We start from the raw sequence: 21927 nt of genomic DNA, 5'->3' as shown, positions 1-21927 counted from the left end.
ATATATATATATATATATATATATATATATATATATATATAAATTACACAAATACCAGCCCTTAGAAGGGCTTTTTGGGGTGCTGTCAGGATGCTGTCCTTACAGCAGTAGTGGACCAAGAACACTGACTAGCAAGACCAGGAACACTGACTAACTGTCCCTAGCTATTAACAGCAGCAGCAGCCGCAGCAGCAGCAGCAGCAACACTCTCCCTCCTCTCACTAACACACTGCTTCAGAATGATCTAAGATGGATGCTGCCCTTGCTTATTTATAGGAGGTGGGAGGGTGTGGGAGGGAGGTATGCTGATTGGCTGGAAATGTGCCTGCTGACTGTGAAGTTCAGGGTCAAAGTTTGCCTCAATGATGTCTTATAGGGGGCGGACCGAACATCGCATATGTTCGCCCGCAGCGGCGAATGCGAACATGCTAAGTTCGCCGGGAACTGTCCGCCGGCGAACAGTTCGGTACATCTCTATACATTACCAAGAATAATAATAAAACAATTATTCTGCTTTAGGAAATAAATACTTAAGAAGGCTCTTTCATATAAATGCAACAAGCATTCTGGCACAGGGAACACACTTGTTAGAACACAAGCTATTTGGGGAAAACATAAAAGAGAAGTATGGGAATTATTTTTTTTCTTTTTTAATTATACTTAACTAGTTAAATGTAGCATTGGTCTGATGCTGGATCTGCCCCCTGCCAGCTCTAGCACTGAGAACTGAGCGATCCAACATCACAGATCGCTCGATTCTCAGAGCTCCCTGCTCTGCCCCATCCAAGATCTTTGCTCTGCCTCACCCCAAACCCCCACATGTGCTCACTGAAGCGCTGGGCTGTGGAGGGGGTGGGAGCAGGCAGCCCAGGCTCTTAGCGACTCACTAAGAGTCTGAGTTGGGTGCCAGTCCAGGCATGTGGGAGGATTCTGACTGGCTCTGTGACGTCAACAGAAAGCAAACTTCAGCCCGCGGTCTGCTGAAAACGGGTCACAGGAGTGCAAAACAATCTGCACTCCTGTGACCCAAAGGAGAAGTACAGCCAAACTAGCTATGGCTGTACTTCTTCTTTAAATAATGTTCCAGACTTTAACAATTGCTAGGGCATAGAAAACCCCTACCCTTAGCTCTGAGTTAGTAAAAAACAGTGTGACTGATATTTTGATTATTTTTTTTTTAAGAAAATTTTTTATTTGTATTTCAAAAGTTAACAACTTCGCACAAGACATCATGCATTTACAGAAACTCAAAAAAATTTCAAAAACAATAACGTAACAAACCATCAGGTGTCCCTGACGTTCCGTAAAGCATTATGAAATAAGTATGTAATAACAGTAGAAAGAGGATCATGGGGGGGGAGGTGATTGTTTAGGTGGGGGGGGGGGATATTTATAAGGATGCACTAGGGCATCCCCTTCTAGTAGCAGTTTGTCAGAAAAGTTGCGCCCCCCACGATGTGGGGAGTGGGATTAGACCTAGAATATTAGGAGCAACGAGCAAGGGAAAAAGTGAGGGGGGGGGGGGAAAGGTAGGGAGGTAGAAAGGGAGAGGGGTTAGGAGGGCCGAGTGAGCAGAGGCTGAGAAAAGGAACAACCTAATAATATAGCTAAGACATTAAGCATACATCTAAGTTATAGACATCGAATGCAAGCTGAGTATTTTGATTATTAAGAAACTCGCTGCCATTTTCTGTATATCTGACATTAGTGACATGTTATACCCCCTGTGATCTCTTTATTTTTCTCTTTACCTTCTCTTTCTATTTTTTTTTTCTTTTCAATGCATTTACCATCTTTTCCTGACTTCTGGTTTTCTATTCTCTCTGTCCCCCCTTTTTTTCTTTATTGTGCAATCACAATGTAGTATTCACTCACAACTATACCCACAGTGAATGTTTTGGTCTCTTTGTTTCTACTTGTATCACCTACTGATTTTACTCCATGGAATTTTTCTCACTATGTACCTTGGTTTTCGTTTTTGTATATTGACTCGCACGTGTGATGTGCTCAATTAATACAAACAAACCCCTATGTTTACTGTATATATTTGTCCTTGTTGGGGTACTTTGTGATCATCTTCTTTTCAATAAAAAAATTGCAAGGGAATTATGTCCCAGACTAATGTACTATACAATCTGGAACCACAAAATGGTGTCGCAGAGAGAATGAACTGCACTTTATGTGGAAGTGGCAGAAGCATGCTTTTTGATGTTGATATGCCACTAATATACTGGGGAGAGGCAATTATTACACCCTACTTTTCAAGCCTGCTAGCCTGGAAAAGCAAGGGAGAAATCTCTATATGAGCTATAGAATAGAGGGAGGTCTGACATAAAATATATCAAAGCATTTCGGAAGCACAGCATATATTACATACAGGTTCCTACAAAAAGTGTATAAAAGGGGAACCTTGTGCTAAGGAAGGTATATTCATAGGCCACAATGAGACTCAAAAGTGTTACAAAATTCTCCATCCAGACACGGACAAGACAAGGTAACAATCAGAAGTGCAATTATGAAACACCTTTGTGTCAAAAACCTCATAAAGTGACATAGTCAGCACTGTCTGAACTAGCCTGAGAAAAGCACCACCCGTACTGCAGGAAAAGAAACAAAACATCACTGAAATTGGAATTGGTGTGAATGATTTATATACTGAAAATTTAGAAGCTAAATCGTCTGCAACCTAAGATAATCTGCGAGAGGCATGCCAGCTGGAGGACTGTCATATATAGTTTGTACAGCACCACAGCCTGAGCCAGCATAATGGGAAGAAATGCAAAAGCTATCTGTTCATTGGAAGCAAATGTAGATTAAAGCTTCAAATGAAGAGATTGCTTCTTTCAACCAGCTTCAAGCTAGAATGCAAGGCAAAAGAAAACAAATGACCTAAAGTTGAAAGGAGAAGAAGATCTTCTACCCAACAATAGACAGCACAGACAAGCAGCGAGGCACTTGTGTACATTGCAAACATTACACATCCAGATGTAGGAGCTATCATGTCACTACTATGGCGATGTGTATGTAAACCCTGGTACAGAGACTGAAAGGTAATTAAAATAATCATGAAGTACCTAAAGTAGTCTGAAGAACCTGAGATTATCTAGAAATGGTGACCTTAAACTAAAAAAACATATGTGAATTCAGATTGGGCAGGTGATCCCAGCAGTGGCGTACCTAGAGCATTTGGCCCGGGGCGGATCCTATATCTGGCACCCCCCCCCCCCCCAACTTTAAAATGTAAAAACACCCACAGAAATTTGTAATGTTTTCAAGAATATTTATTGCACAAATTTCACAGCCCCCCATCACAGTGCCCCTTGCCGTCTGCCCCCTCCCCCGTCTCTCTAATCACAGTTCCTCCTTTTGCACTCTCTGCCTCCCCTGCACAGTTCTACCTTCAGCATAAATAGATAGAGTCTGCAGACATGATACAGGAGATGGTCAGAGACTGTAGACATGATACAGGAGATGCTCAGAGACTGCAGTCATGATACAGTAGATGGTCAGAGACTACAGTCATGATACAGTAGATGGTCAGAGACTGAGGACATGATACAGGAGATGGTCAGAGACTGAGGACATGATACAAGAGACGGTCAGAGACTACAGACATGATACAAGAGATGGTCAGAGACTGCGGACATGATACAAGAGATGGTCAGAGACTGAAGACATGATACAGGAGATGCTCAGTCAGAGACTGCAGACATGATACAGTATATGGTCAGAGACTGCAGACATGATACAGGAGATGGTCAGAGACTGAGGACATGATACAGGAGATGGTCAGAGACTGAGGACATGATACAGGAGATGGTCAGAGACTGAGGACATGATACAGGAGATGGTCAGAGACTGAGGACATGATACAGAAGATGCTCAGAGACTGCAGACATGATACAGGAAATGGTCAGAGACTGCAGTCATGATACAGGAGATGGTCAGAGACTGCAGACATGATACAGGAGATGGTCAGACTGCAGACATGATACAGGAGATGGTCAGAGACTGAGGACATGATACAGGAGATGGTCAGAAACTGAGGACATGATACAGGAGATGGTCAGAGACTGAGGACATGATACAAAAGATGCTCAGAGACTGCAGACATGATACAGGAGATGGTCAGAGACTGCAGACATGATACAGGAGATGGTCAGAGACTGAGGACATGATACAGGAGATGGTCAGACTGCAGACATGATACAGGAGATGGTCAGAGACTGAGGACATGATACAGGAGATGGTCAGAGACTGCAGACATGATACAGTAGATGGTCAGAGACTGCAGACATGATACAGAAGTTGGTCAGAGACTGAGGACATGATAGAAGATAGAAGAGCACTAGGGGGGCCGGAGAGTACAGGCGAAGCAGAGAGCACTGGAGGAGCTGAAGGGCACGGTGGGGGGGGGGGGCTGGAGAGAATTAAGAGGGGGTTTGGAAAGCATTGCAGGGTTGGTTGGAAGGCGCAGGGGGTGGAGAGCACTGGGGGGGGACAGGGAGCACTTGGGGGCGGGCAGGGAAAACCAGGGAGGTGGAGAGCACTGGGGGGACAGGGAGCACTTGGGGGGTGGGCAGGGAAAACCAGGGGGGTGGAGAGCACTTGGGGGGTGGGCAGGGAAAACCAGGGGGGTGGAGAGCACTGGGGGGGGGGGACAGGTAGCACTTGGGGGGTGGGCAGGGAAAACCAGGGGGTGGAGAGCACTGGGGGGGGACAGGTAGCACTTGGGGGGTGGGCAGGGAAAACCAGGGGGTGAAGAGCACTGGGGGGGCAGGTAGCACTTGGGGGGTGGGCATGGAAAACCAGGGGGTGGAGAGCACTGGGGGGGGCAGGTAGTACTTGGGGGGTGGGCAGGGAAAACCAGGTGGGTGGAGAGCACTGGGGGGGGGGCAGGTAGCACTTGGGGGGTGGGCAGGGAAAACCAGGGGGTGGAGAGCACTGGGGGGGGCAGGTAGCACTTGAGGGGTGGGCAGGGAAAACCAGGTGGCTGGAGAGCACTGGGGGGGGGGGGGGGGCAGGTAGCACTTGGGGGGTGGGCAGGGAAAACCAGGGGGTGGAGAGCACTGGGGGGGGGGCAGGTAGTACTTGGGGGGGCAGGGAAAACCAGGGGGTGGAGAGCACGGGGGGGGGGCAGGTAGCACTTGAGGGGTGGGCAGGGAAAACCAGGTGGGTGGAGAGCACTGGGGGGGGACAGGGAGCACTTGGGGGGTGGGCAGGGAAAACCAGGGGGGTGGAGAGCACTGTGGGGAGGACAGGTAACAATTGGGGGGCGGGCAGAGAAAACCAGGGGGGTGGAGAGCACTGAAGGGGACAGGGAGCTAGGGAAAGATGAATTCCTCATATGCAGCTGCCCCATCCCCCTCCTATTCAGCACACACACTTCAGCACTCACCTTCTTCCTGCTGAGGCTGAGACTCCGCCCCTTCTTCCAACCGAGGCCCCGCCCCTTCTCCCATCGCGGCTCCGCCCCCTTCTCCCGCCGCGGCTCCGCCCCCTATTCCCGCCGTGGCTCCGCCCCTTATTCCCGCCGCCGTTCCGCCCCCCCCCGCAGCGCTGACTGAAGGAGCTGCCTTCACAGCGATACGGAACACGCCGGGCAGGACACCGGCTGACACCCCCCAGTGCGTGGCACCCGGGGCGGGCCGCCCCCCGCCCCCCCCCCTTGGTACGCCACTGGATCCCAGTACTCCCAGTTATACAAGTACTTCTAATTAGGCAACAGTCCAATATCCTGGTTCAGCAGAAAAAAACAAGTCTAAAGCCTCGTACACACGCAACGATTGTTGGCCGACCGATCTGCCGTCTTTTGTCCAGTGGTGTTGTGTTGGTTGAAATGTGCTCTAGACTGCACACAAATTTTATCGGCCAACAAAAACCAACTTCAGAAGTGATGTCATGGTCTGGTTTACTTTTCGTGTGTTATTTCTTCTCTGAGCATGCCCAGTCTTGCTCATCACATTTTTGTCTGCCGAAATCTGTACTGACTGAAGAACAATCGGCCTACAAAAATTTTATAGCATGCACACCAGATTTTGTTCGGCCGAAAAGTCGCAGTCGGTTGTCGGAAGCATCATACTAACAAGCCGACAATCGGCCGATCAGACGTTGGCCGAAAATTCACGGCCAACAATCGTTGCGTGTGTACGAGGCTTTAGTGGTATTATGTTTTACAGAAGCTGGAAACATCAACAGCTTATGCTTGACAAGAAGTCATTTGGTTGCAGCAGCTACTTGAATATCTTGGAAAACCAGTGTCTCAACCAAAGGATTTATATGATGACAATCAAGAATTTGTAAAACTTGCAAATAATAAAATAATCAATGGCAGAACCAAGCACATTGATGTTAGACACCAATACCTCCAAGGCATTGAGGAACAAAATGTGATTGTACTCAAATACTGTGAAACTGATATGATGATATTATAAACTATCACAAAGTCACTACCAAACACAAAGTTTACAGAACTCCAAAAGAAGATGAGATTGTATGAGAAGTAGTTGTTGACTGGGATGTTAGCACTCAGTTTATACTGACAAAAACATGCAGCAACTATTCTCATATCTTATACTGTAATCACAAGTTCTGTCTATGGGCAGTAGTGTTGTAGTCTTCTCCAGCAGCTTTTCAACAGTTTAAAGTGCAGAATCTTGCAGCAGCCTCCCAAATTTTCCTGTCATGGCTGCCATTCAGCCATGACTGGGAGGCTACAGCAGGTATGTGCAGGCATCTCTAGCTACCTGCACTTCATACCTACAGAAACTTGACTCCATCCCACCTGTGAAGTCTATTTACGTGTATTTATTAACTGTAGCCTTCTTTTATCAATTACTCACCATTTGTGCAGTCATGAACTAAAACACTCACTAAATTGAAGGCTAGACCAGTTACCATAGGGTTAATGATGTTTTTCACTTGTGCCTTACCCAGGAACTGTAAACTGAAGTAAAGCATTACTTGTTCCATGAACAGCTGGCCGTATTTTTCTTAGACATCTGACTTCTAGCATGCACATTTTTTTCTTTTTCATATGTTTGTTTTATAGAAGTCTTAGATAACTAAACAGGGAACAGACTGTGTGTAACAAACTCTGTAAAGTGGCCTACAAAAGTACGGGGTAAAAAGCAAATAATAGAACATGTATTTTTTAGATCTGGCCAATAAATATACTGGTTATGCTATTGATTGAGAACACTTCTACATCCATAGTATGAGGTTGATGGCTGCAATGTTTTATGCCTAGACAATCATTATTGTTTACGGCAAAGTACTCCTGAATTTGGTGACTATAGAGCTTACCATCCTTTCGCTTGTACAGTGCAGAGAATTGTACATCTAGCTATTAAAACATTGCTGGTTTTACCAAGAGCTTTATTTGAGTAAGTTTGGACCATTTCCTTTTCATACAAAATTTTATGTATTTTGGAAGTCTCAAGTATTCATACTGAGCAAACTGTATATAGTAAATTTTGCAAACCGGCTTATAAATGTAGATGAAGTACGGGAAAACAAGGTCATTTACAGTTGTCACTGCGGACTGCTAAATTTGAACTCCAAGTATAACTAAAGGCAAAACATTTTTTTAGTTTTGCATAGCGAGGAGAGGGATTAGAACACCTGTCAGTTTGTATTGCTGTCTGTGCCCCGTTATGGAGTTTCGCCCTCTGTATTTGTCCTGTTTATCATTATCATTGAAGGTGAAAGTTTAAGAAAATCCCACATTTTGGGTTGTCCACAGAAAAGTAATACTGGGGAAATCTTACGATGGGGAAACTAGTACTGGTGACCTGGGGGTCCCTAAGGAATTCTCTTAATTTGCAGGGATTTCCTCTCACTTCCTGTTTGGCTATGGGACAGGAAGTGAAGGGAAATCTCCCCAATGGGACGCAGATGGCAAAAAAAAAATCTGAAAGGTTTTAAACCTCACTTACTTTGTCTATAGTTCTACTTTAAGGTATACCTCCATTCAAAAAGTATTTTAGTTTTGTGTAGAGTGTGGAAGGGTTAGAAACTCTGTCAATTTTTTACATGCATTATGTATTGTTATATATACATTTGTGGTCAGTGGAAAAATAGCCCCTTACATTAGTGTTCTATGGTAAAAGGGCCCCCCTATACTGGAGATCTATGAAAAGTCCCTTACATTGTTAGTCATTATAGTTTCCCCTTGCATGTGTGGTCAGTGCAGAAGTGACCGCTTATATTGGAGGACAGTGGAAAATTCTGCACCTAACACTGGTGGGTGTGGCTGCGGCTGGTTAAGAAACCCCTTACACCTTACAGAGGAACCCTAGGAATCTATAGAACCCTGGGTGAGAAAAGCAATCACAAGGTTAATAGGTCATCATGGAAACGTACTGATCTGCACCATTCCTGCTCTCCACAAAGACAAACAATAGTATTTGAAGCAATCAGAAGACTTTATTTTGTTGTTATCTATGAGAACACCCAAAACATTCCAGTAGGGTTCTGTACATTTCATCGCTGTGTTGAATATAGCTTGATAAGCTAGTTATTGCATCACAAAGGCTGTGTAGTGAAGTAAAGTGAGATTGCATTCACAGCAAACATTTAAACATGTACAGGGTGGTTATGAAGAGAAATTTCTCCTTGGCACCCTTGCTAATGATGAACCATATCTTCAATATTTTTAGCAATATGGCACAAAGCAATTCATAGAGCATTCACATCTGTAAGCTAGGGTATGTTATAGCACAGGTGCCTTTAGTTCTATGTATATCTGCATTGAAGTTCCATTAAGAATGAATGGCAATGCACTGCAACAAACATACTCTATACTAACTTCACCTTTCTTACCCTTCCTTATTCTCCTAATGAACAAATCTCTGCTATTTAGAAGATGCCAACAGTTTATTCTCCTACCACTGAGTTTAAGGGTTTGAACACCACTTCTAATCACATTTTTGTTTGGCCTCAGCAACTTTAGTGACTGAAGCATGAGAACCCCAACATTCTGCTTATAAACATTAGATGATTATTTTTTTAAAATACTTCAATGGTGACCTACCCTAGTAATACCTTCTTTTGTGGAGCAAGCAGATGCTGTCAATCAGCATGACTGTTTGTTCAATTTTAAAGTCTCATGTGGTTAAGTGTGAGTAAATTCTGAATCATAGTATATACAACAAAGAAGCAAAGTTAGCAGAAACTTATAAAAAAAAAAAAAAAACCTTGGAATTAAAAATGATTACAAAACTTTAAACAATCCCATTCCAAATATATATACCTCATCATAGGCTCCAGGTGGCCAGAGTAATGCAGTTCATATGAAGTCATCATAAGATCTTTGATCTCCAGATGTGCGGATACAACAGATAACTTCAGTCATTTGTAAGTGGCTGCCAATCAGTTAACCTTTTTTTAAATCTTACCCAATTTTGTCACTGTGTATAGTGCTTTAATGTCTAAAAGCACTCAGACATAGGAGGGGATGCTCAAACCTGCATACATGATCAGACAATCCTCTAGCATTTCTGGAACATTGGTCCCCTAGCATGCACATGAACACAAATGCTTGGCTTAATTGGTAATTCATTTTTACGTCAGTGGTGAGCAGTGCCCCAGAAGTTGACCATCTCAAATTGATGTTTTATTAAAGATTGTTGCTGATTGTATTGGTATTATATCTGTGCCCACTTTCAACTTACATTTGTTAAACACACAAGAAATAAAAAATACTAAAATACTTACACATGACCTGTTTCATGGGCAACCACAAATGCAGAAGAAAAACCATCCTCATGATTTAGAGTACAACTACGTAGGGGGTGGCACATTCCTGTTACAGGAGCATAACCTGCCAGAAAAAAAGAAGGACAACAGTTAGCCATTTTTTTTTTTTTAGTATGTGTTGTAGATTGATATGGTATTCTTTACCAGTGCTTTTACATTCACTAAATTTACTGTAACAAGATCTAATTGAAGCAGTATGTGAATGCAAAGAAATGCAGCTGAAGCATCTTCGCTTTGCTATTTCATATTTTCTCTTTAAAAGCAAAAAAAAAAAAAAACATCCCTACAGTAAGGCCAAAAGAGATACTTGTCTTTAAAGGTAGGCTTCTTAAGGCAATTCAACAAAAGTTAGTACCCCCTTTACCATAATAACCAGTATGATGACATTCTGCACAAGCCTGCATTTTTACTGGCTAAGGTTATCTCTGATAGACCAAAGACGTTTTCAGTTAATACAGAAGCCATATAGAAGAAATACAATTACAAGACATTGTTCAAAATTAAAAAAAAAATGTCAAAAAAAAAAAAAATGCTTTTCGCTCCAATGGTTTTCCTAATACTTTGCGTTTAGAGCTGTTCCTAATAGAGCTGTCTTTCTCACATTTTAAAAGGCAATAATGTGAATGAAAGGTGACAAATAACACTTACATGCATCTAGTCCTAAAAGAAACTTATATGCATCTAGTCCTAAATGCATGAAAATAGGATGAAGCCTAGGGAGACCAGGTTCTGGGAAGGCATTACACTGTCCCTCATCCACTATGATACTCAGGTCAGTATAAGATAGACATAATGTAACAGTTCAAACTCATAGTTTCTGCTCACAGATTACCTTAAAGCGGAGTTCCGGCCTCAAAATTGATAAAATCGATTTTGGGCCATCCGCTTCCTGAGGGCAACCTGAAAAGGAAATGAATACTGGCGATTTTTTTTTTGTTTACTTACCTTATTATAGAAGAAAATATACTCACCTTCCTTCCACTTCCTCCATCTGTGGCTGCGGCCCGCGCCGTCACTTCCGGTTTGCAATGATTCCTGGGAGCTGAACGTCATCGCTCCCAGGAATCAATGTGCCTGCACCGGTCCCGCTCGTCACTTCCGGTGCAGGCACGGCATTTACTGCTAAACAGCTTCTGGGCATGCCCAGAAGCTGTGCAGGGATGCCGCGCCTGCACCGGAAGTGACAAGCGGGACCGGTGCAGTGCATTGTGGGACTCCAACGTCACGGAAGAGGACACGAAGAGGGACGCTGCGGCTTCAGCTGCCCACACCTGAGATGGCAGCGCTGGAGAAGAAATTTTCAAGGTAAGTATTTTTTCTTACAGGTAAGTGCGACCCGGGACAGTTCAGAGGCTATCCATTATGGAATGTACTAACCCTGACTGTCCCGGGGGTATTTTTAGCTCAAATTGACCCCCGAGGCCGGAACTCCGCTTTAAACCAGATCCTGAAGATTCCAGAATCTCAAAGACCTAATTTGCGAGCAGAAACCTTAAGATTAGTATTTCCCCACAAACAAAAAAATACTTATTTATGTGGTTTGAGATGTAGTCAACGGGGCAACACAGTAAAACCACAGTGAAGTCCCTTCCTAATTATGTCATAAAGTTAACATAATGGCATGCATTAACTTACAGTAAACAGTCATGGGGTCATATTACACATAACCACTGTCCTGTACAGAAGACCCCTTAATTTTATTCTCTAGAAAATTAACTTTTTCTCAAGATTTCTTTATAGTTTTGAGTAGCATTTGGTAAGTTTTAATTCCCCATTTTCAATTACCCTAAAGAAGAGATTTCCCCTAACCTTTACTACTGTGAACTGAACCATCTAAGTCCATTCTCTAAAGCACATTTAGACTAGGGAAATCACTAAGGGGCTGGTACCCTTTACTGTGGGTGTCTCCAGCTACTACAACGAAATTTCTCCCCAGAATTTGTCTAAAGAGAAAACTAGGAATTTCAGCTCACAGCAGTGCCATCAGTTTAGCTCTCCCCATCTCAGTCGTTGCCTTCAATAAGGATCCAGAGCATAAGCAAATCCTAGTGTACTCCGTTAACCAAAAAATACTTTGGGTAGAGATACACTATAAATGAAAGCAAATAGCATGTGTGTGTACACCTACAAAAATATATGTAAGAATTACCAATATTAAACTATTCACTTAAAAAGTGGAACTTGTGATGCTCTAAACTAATGGACATATCACTATTGCCAAGCATTCAGAAATGTCTTAGCATAATAATGTTCACTTTAAGTTCTCAGGTACAGTCTTGTTTACAATATCTGCAGTATATACCTATCCTGTCTATGTTAAATTGTAAATTGAATTAAATCAAAATTCCTGCCTTGTACAATAATTACAAGAATTTTCCTTTAATCAGCTCATTTACCATCTTCAAAAAAATGTAAGTGACTAGAAAACATACTTTGTGTGTCATTTTGTCTCACAAATTTACACACTTATTTTTGGGAATAGAAGTATAGGGAATAGAATTCCTAGTAGGAAGTTCATGCTTTAAAGAGAATTGTTTTTTAGACATGTCGCTATTTGCACACAGCTTATTATGTCTGTCTTTTGTTCCTTAAGCAGTTCTTTGAAAGTCTTGTATGAAGTAATAACAAAATACTCCTGGCATAAAACCTTTCATTCCTTGCTGGCCATCAAACTTAGGTCATGCTTTAAAGCACATTGTAAGGCAGATTTAAAAAAAAATCATTGCAGTTATGTATTCGATAACACATTCTTTACATACAATTTATTCAGTACCTGAATTGGTCTTAACTCTAAAGCTGGCCATACACTGTATGATTTCTCTGTACGGATAGCCATACATGTTTCAATTTATTTCATTCTGTCCCACTCCTTCTCCTTATCCAGGCTAAGAAATTATAATGTGTGCTGGCTGTCAGATTATTCAACCAGTGGTTGCAGCTGATTGAAAGTAGCTTCTGTTCGGCCAAAATGGTTCTGCCCCGTGCCCTTAATTCTCAAATCGATCCACTGAGAGCCTGAGCCCCCCCCCCCCGAAATCCAGTGAGTGCTGGAGGGGCAGAGTAGAGGAGCCAAGGATGTACAGCCACTGCTCTTTACCCAGAGAACTGAGCGATCAAACACCATTGATCACTTGGTTCTCGTCCTCCACTCTGAGCAGAGGCGGCAAGGGACAGCTGCAGCTTGGACCAGGGCTAAATGTCTTTTTTTTTGTATTCCTGAAATTTTCTTTTAAGTTTACCCTTCTGCCATCTGCTACAGTATACAGTCCTGTCAAAGAGCATGCATACAGAAGGAGAGAGCACCTTTTGTCCAATTAGTTGGCTTAGATAAGGTTATTGACAAAACAGTTTAACCCCTTCATGATGTTTTTTTATTATCAAAGGAAAGCTGGCACAAAATATTTAAAAAATAATCATTGTTCAAAATGAAGCTGTATATTGCTTGTTATTACCATAATTATCACCAAAGAAGTTCCCAAATACATTCTCCTGCTCCTGACAATCGCAGACATACCACATATGTTTATGTTATTTGTTGTTTGTACCCACAGTGGAACCCAGAAACAATAGTCCACATTTTGCTTTTTTTATCCTACCTAAAACACAGGTATTGACACTGACACTGATACTTAAAAAAAAAAATGTTTAAATCCTTCTTAATATACACAGACCCTGACCATGATCTTTGACCCAAAACCTTGACCCTAACCCTGACCAAAATCAAACCATAAACTATTTCTTTTTTATACAAATTTCTTTGTTAAAACTTTACTTTAGCAAAGAGAAAAAGATACAAGGGGGTGATTTAATTTAGGTAAATACACTGTGCATTCTGCAAGTGCAGTTGCTCAAGATCTTAGTAAATGAGGTAAAGCTGCACTTTGCAAAGAATGGCCAATCACATACAAAGAATGATTGGATGATGCACGTCAGCAGGACTCTCCCTCATTTACTAAGCTCTGGAGCAATTGGACTTTGCAAAGTGTACAGTGTATTTGCCTTTAGTAAATAAACCCCAATGTATCTTTTTCTCTATTCAACAGGAGAAAAAACACAGGGGCAGGCTGAACGGGGACTAATCATTGTGATAGACAATCAGAGCTGATCAGGAACCAAGCCTCCAGGTACCTGATCGCTAGTATGGGACCCAGAGCTCTCGGAGAAAGCCCAGTCTCTATGCTGGGAGTGCACTGTGCAGTGCGCTCCAAGCACAAACACAGGTACTTATTAATGAGGCCCAACAGGATTTAAATCCGTTTCCACAAGACCACATATATATTGTACCTACGCTCAACGGGAAGGGGTTAATGAAGGCTTGAGTTTGCTTTCTGGTGGGGGGTGTATGGATCACAAGACTAGCTGATCAGAATTACAAATGTTATGCAGCCAAGAGGGTACATCACACCCTGTGTTTGAGGCACATTCACAGGAGAATATTCTGCCTTAAAATACAGCCAACTAATTGATATTACTTGTATTGATATATTTTCACAAAAGGGTAAATTGAGCAAGTCAACTGGTACTTGCATTGATTTTCCACTGAAATATCTGTGGATTAAAAACATTAACATAGGAGACATGCTTAACAGTTGAGTAACCTAGAACAGAAGACACTTAACTCTGCAGCTGTGCACATTACACCAAATAGAGAGAAGTGCAGTAATATAACATTCTCCACTGGTAACATAGTTGGCCAGTTTCCAGTACATCATAAGCTTCCTCACCAGTTACATCATCTTAGTCTTACATGCCAAGAATACACTAATATGTCACATAACAAACCTCTTGGCCAAGTGACAAAAGTAAGTTGCTAATTGTGGTTGAGTCTGATTTACAGCTGGGGTTGTAACTAGCTGAATCCAAAAAGTGAATTACCTGAATAAACAAAAGGTTTTGTTTATGATTTTAAGCCCGTGTATCTATTCTAATTTATTAGTTCAAATGCAAATGAAAGCACAACATAAAGCACAATATAAAAGGTCTTTGCCCGCCAAGTCACAGTATGAATTGTACTTATTATTTGTGGGAAACTATCAATTAAATCCAGCTTACATGTATTCTCCCATACTCTTAGGACACTTATAGAAATGAGATAACAGATCTGGCTATAGCTAATTCAGACAATGCTCCATGTTTATGGGAGGGCTACAACTCACCAGCTGTCCAATGGGGAAAACAATTGATCAGACAAGTTTGACATCTTTATAGCTTAGTTCCCACCTCATGATCTGTCTTCAGCCTCCTGAACAGTGGCGGCTGGTGCTCCATGGGCCGGGGGGGGGGGGGGGGCAGCAGACTGACCGGACCACACCATACAAAACTCCACTGAACTTCAAGCATCCGGCATGCAGATTAGGGGGCCGGATGCATGGATAGGGGGGCAGCGCCCCTGCGCCCCCAAAGCACCAGCCGCCACTGCTCTGCAATTTCACCTAAATCGGTGAGGTTGGAAAAGTTCAATGACAGCTTTGTTAATTACATAACATAAGTTGGATTATACATGAATAACCGCTATCTCAAGTTTATGGACAGATGAAAGTGGAACTAAACCACACACAATGTTTTGAAGACCTAATAAGTATTGCCATAATTTGCAAATATGCACAGCAAATTTGCATATTATGTCCCACCTTTTTTGCAAATTGCCCCCCTCTAGCACTGTGATGCCCATGTTCCCCTAGTTGCTCTATTGTCTGAGCTTCTATGTTCACTTGGTTTTCTTCCAGGTTCGGAGTCTTCGGCCATGTTGATTGACTGAGCTGGGACGATATTACTTCATCTCAGCATGAAATCATGCCAACAATATACACTGAGCTGCACATGTGACAGTGGGAGAAGTACTGAAAGAGACATACAGACATACAGAGGTTGATTTACAAATAAATAGGCTGTTCACGTTGCAAGGGAATTTTTACTCTGCAAGGGAATTTTCCTTTAGTTTAATCACTTCAGCTCCGGAAGGTTTTACCCCCTTAATAACCAGGCCATTTTTGCAATTCGGCACTGCGTTACTTTAACAATTGCACGGTTGTGCGACGCTGTACCCAAATACAATTGATGTCCTATTTTTCCCACAAATAAAACTTTCTTTTGAAGGTATTTGATCACCTCTGAGGTTTTTAGATTTTGCTCTATAAATATAAAAAGAGCGACAATTTTGAAAAACAAAAAACCACAATATCTTTTACTTTCTGCTATAAAACATTCCTAATAAAAAAACTTAAAAAATCTCATTTTTTTTATCAGTTTAGGCCAATTTGTATTCTGCCATGTATTTTTGGATACAAAAATCCCAAAAAGCGTATTTTAATTGGTTTGCACAAAAATTAGAGCGTTTACAAACTATGGGATAGATTTTTGGACTTTTTATTTATTTATTTTATTAGTAATATCGGCAATCAGCGATTTTTAGCAGGACTGCGATATTGCGGCGGACAGATTGGACCCCTAACTGTCTTTTTTGACACTTTTTGGGGACCAGTGACATTAATACAGTAATCAGTGCTAAATAATATGCACTATTACTGTATAAATGACGCTGACAGGGGAGGGGTTACTACTGGGGTGATGTGTTGGGGGGGGGGCTCTCTGAAAGGCACACAGAGATCGGGGTTTCAGCCTGGCTGAAACACACAATCTCACTGTGCCTGTCTGACATGAGAGCCGCCTGATTTGTTTATATAGGCATGTGGCTCTCTATCAGTTTCCCCAAAGATTGCGGGAGGATGGCGGCAATCAAGCCCGCTCCTCCCACGGTCTGGCTCCCGCTGTGTCTAATCATAGCGGGAGACCGCGTGCACATAATCATATAGCTCTATGTGATTATGCGCAGCCAGGCCGCTCTGCCCCAGTAAATCTGCGTGGGGTGGTCGGCAAGTGGTTAATGAATGAGGTGAAACTCTGATGACTTCCAACATCCAATCATGTGCAAGCAAAAATACTGTTTTGATTTTCTTTGCACGTAATTGGATACCCTTTGCACAGTAAAGTTTTACTGCATTCACTAAGCTAAGGGAAAATTTTCTTGCAAAATGAACAGTCTATCTGCCTTTAGTAAGCCAACTCATAGAGCCTCTTCTGTCAAAAAAGCCTAATGTCAGCATATTTTACTTTAACTTTAGTTTCACTTTAAGTCTGGTCAAATATATGATCTGGTCTTTCAGCAAGCATGAATAAATACAGTATTATATTTATGTTCGCTGTACATCCAAGCTGACTCCAGTTATTCTTCTGTTGCTGAAAATATCATGAGAAGGTTTTAAGGAGTATGACAAACACATATGACAGTACTTTCATCCTACACGAGTGCTGTTATCCCTTCCTTTTACCCACTAATTTTACAAGACAGTTACCAGCAATGCTCAGTCAAGTTAAATAACTATAGAGTATGGCATAATGAATTACCAGTCTAGCAGTCCCAGCAGTGGAATTACAGTGAAAGACATTCCAGGGTGACTACTCAGCATTAAAACTTGGAAGTGGGGTCCAGGGTTAAGTATGCATTTTAAAAGCAAAGTTCCCTTCTCATCACTCCACCCAGATCTAATATGTTTACATTGAATTATCAACTACATATTATTGACTTTTCCTGGACTACAAATGTGTTTTTTTTTACATTATGACCAATAACCAGTCACAAAAGCCTAATTACTGATGATTATAGTAAAATAACAGATTCAGGGCTCCAAATAAGCCAAGACCCTACTTAACATCTACTTTTAAAAGAGGTTTTTAATTTTCAATAACCAGTCTGAATAAAGCATTTTCAAACAGAAGTCAAGTTTACACTAGCTTGTAGTAAAATAAACCTTCTAACCCTTCCTACCCTGAAAGTGTCCCTATAATTTTGCTACCCACATAGACTCTGCAGGTCAGCCAAATGCCTTTCTAGAACAAGGGTACTTTTTTACAGTTTGTTTTGGCGAGAAGAAGTGGTCTAATGACAGAGGCAAAAATGGATTTGAGAGAAGTGAGATTTAAAATAAAACCACAATCTGCCAGAGTATGCAGAGCAAATGTGTAGAAAAAATAAAAAATAAATGACACATAAAGTGGACTACTCAAGCTGCTAACACTATCAATCTAAAAAAATAACCTTCACTTTCAAGGCAGAATATTTTTAAAAACATGTGCATTTGACTTTACAATGTACATACATACTTTGTTGGAAACAGCTCATACATAAAATGGTATAAAATGTCTATATGGCAATCACTGCATTACAAAACTGTTTTGGAAGTGCACGACACACCCATACTCATCTACAAGAAATCTGTGTAAGAAATGTCCTTGTGTGTAATCCTTGTATCCAGTATTTCTTTTTACAGTTGCACAAGGATCCTCTGGGAATTAGACCACATATATTAGATTTAAATTGAGCATTTGCTTAGACCCTCTTACACTGTCATGGTGGCATCCTTCATAATGTCCTAACCATGCTCCTGTAAGTAATATCCAAGCATTATCTCACAGCGGGCATCTCTCCCATTTCCTCCTGTTTTGTAATAGAATAAAGAAGGTGTTTGTTGATTGATCCCAGCAGCATAATATTATGAACCATAAGACAGTTTAGAGTATAATAAAATTGAATCCTAATCTGTATGTATGCATGTGTGTAACTATGTATCTATCAGCACACAGCAACCAAGTGTTTGTACAGTCTGAAAGTTGAATTGTAGGACCCAGAAATTTATTTTGTGGCCTTTACTGATTTTATCTGCCACCACCACTTTATCTACCATTGATTTTGTGTAAAATGTATGTGGCAAGTAATTGGCTAAGCCTGGTGGCACACAGTTTGAATTTTGTTAGTGGTTCAGCTGATCACAATTTTACAAATTATAATTTTATAAGGGCATAGAGGTGAGGAATCCGGTTTTGCTAACAACAAAGTTCTTTAATTTTGCTGTAGAGCTTTTAGAGTTTGTTCAGCAAATTTTGATTATTTCAACTAGAATGGACAGCCAATTTACACGATGTACAATTGCTATAAAGTAGTGCTTATATGTTTAACGAAAATTAAATTTCGAAATATCACCCTCAAATATCCATTCCTCATTAGAGATTAACAAAAATGGGCCTGGCAATACAGTACTTTGATTTCAAAGTGTGTTTAAAGCTCATTTTGTTGTGTTGGATAGAGTAGGAGGCATAAAAACCCCTGCCTGTTTATTGTCATTATGTGTGTCCCTTCGAGGATATTTATCATTACTTCTTGCCCTGGAGATGAAACAGGAGTGGGAGAAAATTTTTCAAAATCAGGGGAATGTATAGGAAAAGGGGAAAGGGGGTTCTAGGACCCCCTTTTCCGCATGGGATGGCAGCAGCAGTATCAGGTTTCAAGGCTCCCCCTATCCGCAATAAGCGGGAAACAGTTGTGAGGGGAGCTTGATCCGGATTGGTTAGGTAATAGAAAATTCTAGAAAGGGAGGGCAGGTTATAAAAAGGAGAACGCGTCGCCTGTCGCCTCAGAGGGAAAGCCGCATTGGAGCTCTGCAAAAGAGCTATAATACAGATTTGTCCGCAGGCTTCCTTCAGGCGACATGAAGATTCTGCTGACAGCTCCTTGAGAAGGCGGAGGCCGATGGGGGGAGAGAAGTGGCTGCAGCGGTGCCTAGAACTACCAGCTGAAGTGGAAGCTGTGGAAGACCGGATGTGACAGACCGCGTCGGAGAAGAAGCCGGAAAGCCTGATAGATGGAGTCAGCGGCTGAGTCAGGAGAAGAGGTGGCCGAAGGCCTAGGTCCAGCGGGAGGAGGAGAGCCGGTACAGACGGAGAAGTGGCGCCGGAGAATGACAGCCTAAGAACGGGAGAAGACTTCACGGGTGGAGCCTGCGTGGGGGAAGAACCAGCGAAGAGGAGGAGGACACCAAGGCGGAGGTTCAGCCCTCTGGCGGAGAAGAGCAAGAGCAGCAGGGGAAAAGACAAGACGTCAGGGAATAGAAGACCCAAGGAGGCAGAGGAGTTACCTTGGCATCAGAAGAATACAGACACTGGAGCTGCCGGAGGGAGATCCCCTGAGGGTCTCAGTGACAGCTGCCGGAGGAGTGGAAGAGAATCAGTCTCTAGCACAAATAGCTGATGCTCCAACATTATTAAATAGAAAAACAGATATAAAACCAGAGAAAAATAGCTCAGCTACAGTTTGGCTAGATCAAGAAAGTGAAGCATTGACTATAAAAAAAAATACAGGTTTTAGAGTGAATCTTAGGGAGAGGGCATGTGGTATCCCGGAGGTTGTACTGAAGGAAAGCATACCTTGCTTGCCATCTCCTTTAGGTTTTCACTTGAATATGAGTATAAAGGAAAAATGTGGAAGAGGATTTTGTAGACATACTGTCTCTCCTCCCATCAAGTAAGGAATTCTTAAAACAAGAAAAAGGTGAAGATGACAGAAGAAGACCTGTAGCCAAGTCATTTAATAATTGGCTGCAGGCTTTTTGCATATTTTCCAGCATCTTACGTGAAAAGCATCCTTATAAAAGCACTGGGCTATTCCATCATGTGGAGATAATCATTGAGGCATATAAAAATGTTGGTGGCTTCGGATGGTTTTCATATGATGAGTCCTTTAGACAAAAGTTATCAGTACATAAGGATCTCCAGTGGGGTTGTAAGGATGTGGGGCTATGGCTGAACTTGCTGATTCCGCAAAGGCCACAGATGCCAAGGCCTTTGAATAGTCTGACTGTGCCAGTAGCCGGATATAAAAAGGACTTTTGTTTTGCATTTAACGACTCACATTGCAAATGGCTACATAACTATCGTTACAGCCATGAATGCGCGTTTTGCACAGGTTCTCATAGTGTTTCCAAATATTTTTAAAAAATGGCCTCAGGTACCCAATCAGGGGAAAGGAGCCATTTCTTAAAGGGAAAAATTAGAGTCTGCAAGAAATGCAACCGTGGTTTCACAAATAACCAGACCAGCGGATGGCCAGCATGCTTTATGAAGGATTTGATAAAGGTTTTAAGTTGCCGAAGTATGAAGGGAAAGGATGTGTCAGAGTAAAGAATCTAAAATCAGTTGATAGGCTACCAAACATAGTAGAAGAATAAATGAATAAGGAAAGGGAAGCTGGTAGGATAGCGGGCCCTTTCATTAACCCACCATATCAAAACTTTAGAATTTCCCCATTAGGTATCTTGCCAAAAAAAGAGCCAAATAAATTCAGACTCATCCACCACCTGTCCTTTCCAGTTGGAAGTTCTCTTAATGACCAAATAAATGCAGAGGACTGCTCTGTGGAATATGCCTCTTTTGAAAAGGCTATATGTCTATTGAGAGAATTGGGCAAGGGTGCATTGATGAGTAAAGCAGACATTTTGTCAGCGTTTCAGCTATTGCCGATCCACCCGAGTTGCTTTAATTCCCTGGGTTTTATGTTCAAAAATAAGTATTATTTTGATAAATTCCTCCCAATGGGGTGTTCCCTGTCCTGTCACTATTTTGAAGCTTTCTCAACTTTTTTGGAGTGGGTTTTAAGAACAGAAACGGTTCAAATATACATTGCATTATTTGGATGATTTCCTGTTTTTAGGTCCAGCCAATTCCAGCGATTGTCTAATATTATTGGAAACCTTTAAAGGTATTTGTAAACAATTCAAAATCCCACTAGCGGGGGAAAAGACGGTCTATCCAACAGAACAACTAGAATTTTTAGGTATTTCTATAGATTTTATCAATATGGAGTTTAAACTGCCTAATGACAAATTAGTTAGGATCTCTAATCTAATCTTAATGTTAATCTGGAAAAAGAAAATATTAGTAAGAGAAATGCAAAAATTTCTAGGATACTTGGCTTTTGCCACAAGGGTCTTACCTGTGGGGAGAATATATTCCAGAAGGATGTATTTAAGCATTGCTGGTTTGACCAGTCCATATTCACATATCAGATTAACGCAGGACATTCGCGAGGATATGCTTATATGGACACAGTTTTTACAAACATTCAACGGCAGAGCTATAATTCAGGAGGAGTTCATAACAGATTCACAATTTTGCCTATTCAGGGACGCAGCAGGATTAATCGGGGTTTTCAGCCATATGGAAGCACGATTGGTGTGCAAAAAAATGGCCATTAAAATGGAGAGAGAAAGGTCTGTTAACAAATATTGTTTTGTTAGAACTATTCCCGATAATAGTAGCATTAGAAATATGGGGAAACAT

General features: G+C 41.8%; 1 protein-coding gene across 2 annotated transcripts in view; it reads right to left on the bottom strand.

Moving 5' to 3' along the window:
* ADAMTS14 (ADAM metallopeptidase with thrombospondin type 1 motif 14) overlaps nucleotides 1-21927 on the bottom strand; it is a 250961-nt gene that overhangs the window by 93940 nt on the left and 135094 nt on the right. For both annotated transcript variants that reach the window (XM_082269283.1, XM_082269284.1), the window contains exon 7: nucleotides 9718-9823. In XM_082269283.1, the coding sequence (XP_082125409.1) occupies nucleotides 9718-9823 (106 nt within the window). The remainder of the gene's footprint in view (nucleotides 1-9717; nucleotides 9824-21927) is intronic.

The sequence above is a fragment of the Pelophylax lessonae genome, assembly GCF_965119305.1.
Source record: "Pelophylax lessonae genome assembly, chromosome: 9".
NCBI classification, from domain to species: Eukaryota; Metazoa; Chordata; class Amphibia; order Anura; family Ranidae; genus Pelophylax; species Pelophylax lessonae.
Note: the sequence above shows the minus strand (reverse complement) of the source record. Positions and strands in the feature narration are given on the sequence as shown.